At 38.8% G+C, this 7213-nt stretch overlaps 1 protein-coding gene across 1 annotated transcript; it reads left to right on the top strand.

Moving 5' to 3' along the window:
* Window positions 1-3657: 3657 nt before the first annotated feature.
* Window positions 3658-6869, top strand: LOC105445345 (torsin-1A-interacting protein 1-like). The gene is made up of 2 exons (XM_011680805.2): window positions 3658-3944; window positions 4904-6869. Exon 2 carries the CDS (start codon window positions 4931-4933, stop codon window positions 6701-6703), a length of 1773 nt encoding a protein of 590 aa, XP_011679107.1. The 5' UTR covers window positions 3658-3944; window positions 4904-4930; the 3' UTR covers window positions 6704-6869.
* The last annotated feature ends 344 nt before the right edge of the window (window positions 6870-7213 follow it).

Here is a 7213-nt window from a genome sequence, read left to right as displayed (position 1 = left end):
GTGCGACACCCTCTAACAGTAAATTCTTCCAACCAATTTTGGAACATTCCCAACCGTTTTTCGATTAAAAAAATAAGACATTAAACAGGCTTTTAAAAATATTTCAACACTTACATGTTTGTAATGGTATATAGAGCCAATTCATTGCTTTGTAACTATTTAAATTCACCTAAAACTTAATTTAATTAAAATAATATAGTTGGGAGAATTAAGGAATCGATCAGACCAGTTTTCCCAATTATTTTTTTTTTATCAATAATGGTCCGTTTTCACTCAAACTTTCAGATTATCTTTAATTGCACATCTAGCATTGAAATCACTATACCTTAGCACCCTTTTCTCTCATATGAACATTATTACCAAGTACATTTACATTCATGTGTTAGCATTAAAAGCTGTCGCTGTGAGTCAGATTGATTGATTACATTAGGTAAAATTAAATTGTATGCATATGCCAAATTATAAAGAAATCCATTCTATTCATAGTTGCATTCGTTACAATGCCTGGTTGATTAATGTAGCAATAAAAATCACATCAGCTTGCCTTCACAACTATGTGTATACTTGTAACATCATTCGTCATTATGTCAAGAGAGGAAAAACGTAAGACCAAGTAGATAGAAGCTATGGAAGATTGTGTACTGTGAACGTGAGATGTTGACTATAGTCCCTCAACCATCAAAGGAACGGGAATCAGAGCATAACATAGCAGTGATAGCACAGACCAAAAAGAGCGAGGGAGGGAGAGAGAGAGAGAGAGAGAGAGATAGAGAGAGAGAGAGAGAGAGAGAGATGGAGAGGAAGACAAGGGGGATTAACAAGAGAGTGAGGGAATGGTATAAGAAGTTTCTTTATAATTTCAAACACGACCGCAAACAATTCAAACAAAAAGCTATCTCAATACTTTGGATGATAACAGCAATGTAATTATACATGCGTGTACAAAGTTTGTTGTATTAGAAGACGTCATACAAAACTATTAGAAGGTATTGTAGTTGAAAGCTGAATTTCCCCCAAATTAATAAATGCTACACTCGCAAGCAGGGCCGGGGGCCGATATTTTCAAATTTGTTTGTCATGGGGTGGGGAGGCGGGGGCGTATGTGACCGCTCCCATAAGCTCCTATAAGATATCCCCAGTCACTATAACAGAGAGAGAGAGAGGGGGGGGGGGGGGCGGAAAGAAAGAGAGAGAGAGAGAGAGAGAGACGAGACATTGTTGACCATAATATCTGAATATTTGTGGACACCTTTACGTGAAGTGATTGTGAGAATATGATTTGTTCTGATAGGCCCAGAAATAGAGTGATCAATACTGTTCTGAGAATATATCACCTTTTACTATCACAAAAATTAATGATACTATTCTCATGAAAAGAGATAAGAACATTTATTCCCACTTTTTGAGCAACAGTGTACATATAGGGACGAAGCCTATAAAGTGTAAACGTTGGAATATAAAGAAATAAAGGTTGATTTTTAAAAAAAAAGGGTGCAAGGGTGATCGAAATAAAATATATTGGAAATCAAATTAATGGAATCCTAAGTCGAAGCGATTTACTGGGCGTGTGTAATGTTTTTAAAATTGTCATATTTTTCAAGTTTGGAAACGCCTACACATACTATACAGCGGAAAATAAAAATTCAATCAGCTGCTACCAGCGTTGGTAATTACTACAGGTACATGGTACTAAAGAATAAAATTTAATCTTCTCACAAATCTTCTACACATACCATAGGCAAATGACTCATGCAGGAAAATAATATGTAGGCCTATATGCTTACATGAACAAAGAATCACACAGAGTGCTGTGCAAATATTTCCAGACATAAAAAACAGTCTCATAGAAATAACACGCCATCGACTCCTACGAGATTTAACCTACATTCCACAAATAGTTTCATAGAACAATCGATATTGTAAACATATGCAGATGGCCAGATATGTTACAAAACTGAGAGGGGGCGGTGAAACGAATTTCTAGTTATACTCTCTAATAAAAGCCTTCACAGTTGATCGCAACGAAAAATGTAATAAAAGTTAACAAATGAGGAATGTCGAATCACGAACTGTGCGTAGGAATGAGAGATGGATAAAACACGAAAAGATATATCCACTTTTCTGCGATATAAGCCGATATGAAATACGAGGATGCTTTGGGAAAGAAAAAAAAGTAATACTCTTTTTCACACAGAGAGAGCCCATCCCTACTGCTGTCCTCACACCTATCCCTTATCTGTCCTCTCTCTTTCCCCTTTCTCTCTCTGGTTAAGATAAATATTGCCTTTCATGATATCATAATAACGAATAGATAGAATGACAAACATGATGAGTGTGCATGACATGTGGTGTGATGGGAGCAAAGATCAACGTGAGATATATAAAACGTGCTTATTATCATACCGTTATGAACACTCATAACACGATTCCAAAGAAAAAAAAATAAGTGAAGGCATTATTCATTATCTTATGAAAACTGTAAACAGTATTCCTTCAATGGCCTTATTACATAATCAGAATATGATATCTTATAGCAATACATATGATATGATTTCTCGAAGGTCCTAGCTTGTGATCGTGTGTCATTTACTTATCACCACTCAACGAAACTAATAATTACATGTTCCCAGCGCTATCTGTCAATATACCCCCTTCTCGGCTTGAACGAAGTTAATTAATGCTTCTATCGTGTAAAGGATAAATTCCCATTTGATCTAATTCATATCTGTCAATTCGTCTAAAGTCTAGATCCACTTCATCACTCTCCATGAAGTTTATTTTTTTTTACTTGTCAAACTTGTCACCTTGTTTAAATGCCCGTATGAGAAACGATATATGCTAATTTTGGCCATCAGATCGTTTAGTTTGCAACTCAGAACTCATTGACCTATCTCATCCACCTGGTCGAATTAAAACTGCAGGTAAGGGTTAGAGATGGCTTTGTCGCGAGACTGGAATATGATACCAATTACGAACCAGACAAAATGGTTTGTTGATATATAAACAGAAGGGCATGGCCTCTGTTTTAAACTATCATGGCTTTATGCCCATCTAGCTCCAAACAGATAAAAATTAATGATTACCAGCTCATTAATGGTCATTAAATCAATCGACTAGAGAGTAACAAAGAAGTAATGATTGCACCTCATGGGAAATAAACGAATGTAGTGTGTTGACAAAATATTAGACCAGTTTAGACCTAGGCTATACGAAGTGGGAATACGGGCTGGGTACTAGACGAATTGGCATTGGACCTAATGGTAATAACCCCATCACTCTAATACTGCGCAATAATGTAGTGATTGCCTTTGCTGACATATACATGCGTAGGCTATATCATAAAACAGAAAATGAAGCGCATTATTATATACATACGAATTTTGTATACATATTGCAAATTAAACTTATCTATTAATATGGAATATAGAGAATGATAATATTGGAACGATTCAATAATGTTCTTGTTCACTTCCTGGAGTTATAACAACCATGCATGCAAAACGTATACCTATTATACATACGAGCTACTACGTGAACTTTGATCGGACTATGTTCGTCTGGCGCGCACATTAATTGGTCTGTGTTGGATTATTAGATTAATGTTCATTCAGTTTCATATTGAGGATACACAAATCAAATTTACAGAACATAGTCCAATTCATATCAGTGGCGTAGCCCGAAAGAGTAGATGAGTAAATATAACTCGCGGACATGAGTAATGCATTATGAGGGGAAAGGGGGGAGCAGCCCCTGAACCTCCTGTAACTTTCCAATGTAGACACAAGCCGTTAACACACATACACACACGTACCAGACTGAACTTGAAATTGCAATCGCAGCAGCGTGCCATTGGCATTGGTCTAGTCCACATACGCTTATATACCAACGCTCTATGAATACATGTCAGCATCACACTGAACTACTGAGCAAACTACATTACTACTGTGAGTACTGTGCTGTACACAATCATTATCGTTCCTGCCACTGTTACATTCATTGTATTCTTTGTCCATTAAATAATATCATGAGAGAGAGAGAGATACAAATTGTATTTTGATTCGAATTTCAAGATCGATTTTCAAACTGCCTTTTGCTCTGTGTGTGTGCGTGTGTGTTCAGTAGGAGGAAGAAGAAATTTGGGGGAATCCCCACATTAATGAACGATCGAGCCCGCCATTACAGAGAGAGAGAGAGAGAGAGAGAGAGAGGAAGAAACCAAATGTGTACGTGATAGTGGAGCGCATGTATTACTTAGTCTGGTGTGTATCCTGTGAACAATATGGCAAGCATTGATAAGAAACAGAACAATATTGAGATTAAAACGGTTTGTCGAGTGGTAGTGATACCGAGTGATACAGAGGAAGGGCAGTTCTGCTTTCGCTCTGATAATATAAGTTGTAATCCTAACAGCATTGCATATATGCCATTCAGCCAGTTAGTATAGTTAGTATATACATAATTCTGATAATACTCTTTTCTGATTACGGACTTCCTTCACCAAGTTTACGTTTTGTTTGTTTAGGTGAAGGTCAATTGGGGACATGAACCAAGAAATAGGGATAGGAGGTTAAAAACCTAACCTTTATACCCCTACTAGATACATCGGATATAATACGAATGCGAACGACAACTCAAAGAATGATATAAAAACATTTAACTCAAAGATAGAAAAAGTAACTGTTCACCTGCCAAAGACAATATCCACGACTCTCGTGAATTTGGGGGAGTATACATGTGGGTAATTCATTTTGCCACAATACTTTTAAAAAAAAATGACGAATATTTATTATCATAAATACGTGTATCATTCAAGGGAAAAGAACTTTTGGTGTAATAGAGTACTTCAAGATCAGGGTGATTGCTAACCTATTTAACAAGAACTATCCTCTTGTCACACAAACAGGACATAGGTGTACCTCTCAGACTAACTATGGAGCGAAAAGGAAAAAGAACAGGAAAGACGGCCGTCAAAGACAGTGCGGAGGACATCAAACCTGCACTGAAGGCAAAAAAGAAACGATTGGACGAAAAGAAGCTCAAAACTGAAATAGTACGGTCTGATACGAAGGCTGGAAAAAGGAAAAGGCCCATCCCAAAAGAGGAGAAGAAAAGAAAGGAACCAAAACTGGATGAGGAAACAGAGTTGGAAACTGGACTTGACCAGTATAAGCAGAAGGAAAGGAAGAAACATCGAGGGGGTGAAGAAGCGCACTCGGAAACTAGGCGCGATGGAGACGATAAATACGACACCGCTGCCATCACAGCGAAAGCTTGTCGCGATGAACCAGATGACGACGATCGAGATTCGACAGCAGAGGAAGACGAAATAGAGACAGATGAAACAGAGAAAGACGAAACAGAGGAAGACGAAACAGACGAGGACGAACCCATGGATTGTGCAGAGGAGACGATAGAAGATCCCAGCAGTGACACTTTCCTTCCAACTTCCATGTTGCAGCCCGAAGGATCCAAGACTCAACATGGATATTCTAAGAGTTTCCGGTCGGTGGAGCAGCGTATCAGTAAAAGGCAACAAGAGACGAAACCCATGGTCCAACCAGACACAGCCGTACTAGACGAGGCAGATAGTGCATCCTTGAAAATGAATCGTGATATTCGAACGACAGGAAGGGGAGTGCCATACCTCTCCCCTCGCCCAAATATCAGACCCAGTACTCCTTACAAAAAAAGTGTTACCAAAGCATCTCATGTAGACGTTCGTCCTGAGAGTCGGCAAAGGCACTGCCAGCAATCCTGGCTGGACAAAGCCAGGCCAACCGTTGAGACCAAGAGAACATACACCAACTCAACGTATACAAGCAAGAATAGAATGGAGAGGAAAAGCGCCCCAAGCAGAGAAGACAGAGTATCATCTTCTCATATGTGCAAGAAGAGTTGCATCTTGCTATTGGTATTGCTAACTGCCTTTGTTTTGGCTTCGTTGGCCTTCATACCTCATACTTCAAAGATGGATGTTGGTAAGACCGATGTTGTACAAACTATTGTAAAAGATATTGGGTCCTTCTTGGATTCACCTGGACGTGCTGGATGTGTGAAAAGAGAGCGGTCTGATCGATTTGATGTCTTAATGCAGGAGCAAGATGTCCTTCACCAACAGCACCCGAGTCTTGATGAATCAAAGCTTTCTATCATCGCCGGTGCGTCGTTCGATCACGTTGAAGAACATCGTGAACTCGTACGACCAGTCGTACTGCTACTCGTCGGGAAACACGGAGGCAAGACTGACATCAATGACGTCGCCAGCAACGTCGCTAAGATGTACGCAAAGGTCTTTTCCCCAGAACATCATGAGAACGACATCGTAAGGATCGTCGGCGCAGACCTTGAGAAATCCGCTTCGGATGAAGTGAAGAAAGAAGTGCATGGTCGCATCGAAGAAGGCTTCAAAAACTGCTCTAACGTCGTTCTGATTACCGATGTGGATAGACTACCTCCTTGTTCAGCCATTTTGTTCCACGCTTACTGTGATAACGATAGCGCTCCTTATAAAGACGCAGTCTTCATCTTTACCATGACACTTAATACTAAATTGGCAGAAGACACACAGGCTATGGTTGATGAAAAGGCAGTCCAAGCCCAGCTTAATGAAGGGTGGAGCCAGTGTCCTGAAGAATTCACACCTGCTAAAATGGTAGCAATGCATAGCCGTATTGCAAATAATATAGTCATCATTAAGAAATAGACTATGCACAAAGTTGGGTGGTACATTGGGTGGTATTCTCGAAAGCGGACTAACTGTAGTCCATGGTTTAATCCACCGACTAAGTAAGGAATGCCAAGTGTTCATATGAATACCTTTATGAATAATGTAATCTGTCACTAAATTAAAATAAAATGTTATTATATATTAATAACCAACAATATAACTATGATATAATTATGTTATCATGGTAATTTAGCGACATATCAAATTATTCAAAAATATATTCATATGGACGCTTGGCATTCCATACTTAGTCGGTGGATTAAACCATGTACTAAAGTTAGTCCACTTTCGAGAATACCACCCATAGTGTTACTGTAAAATCTTGACGATATAAAAAAAATCCGAGATAGCACCTTTACTCTTTACAGTGTACAAAATAAAATGTAAACTACTTGTAGTCAGTTGAGAGCCAGAAAGGCTTTAAATCTATTTCGTAGTACATGAGTTAACGCCCTTCTAACTCTCAACAGACTACGTGTAGTCTGT

Source organism: Strongylocentrotus purpuratus, unplaced genomic scaffold (genome assembly GCF_000002235.5).
Source record: "Strongylocentrotus purpuratus isolate Spur 01 unplaced genomic scaffold, Spur_5.0 spur5_scaffold_4, whole genome shotgun sequence".
In the NCBI taxonomy this organism is placed as follows: Eukaryota; Metazoa; Echinodermata; class Echinoidea; order Camarodonta; family Strongylocentrotidae; genus Strongylocentrotus; species Strongylocentrotus purpuratus.
Note: the sequence above shows the minus strand (reverse complement) of the source record. Positions and strands in the feature narration are given on the sequence as shown.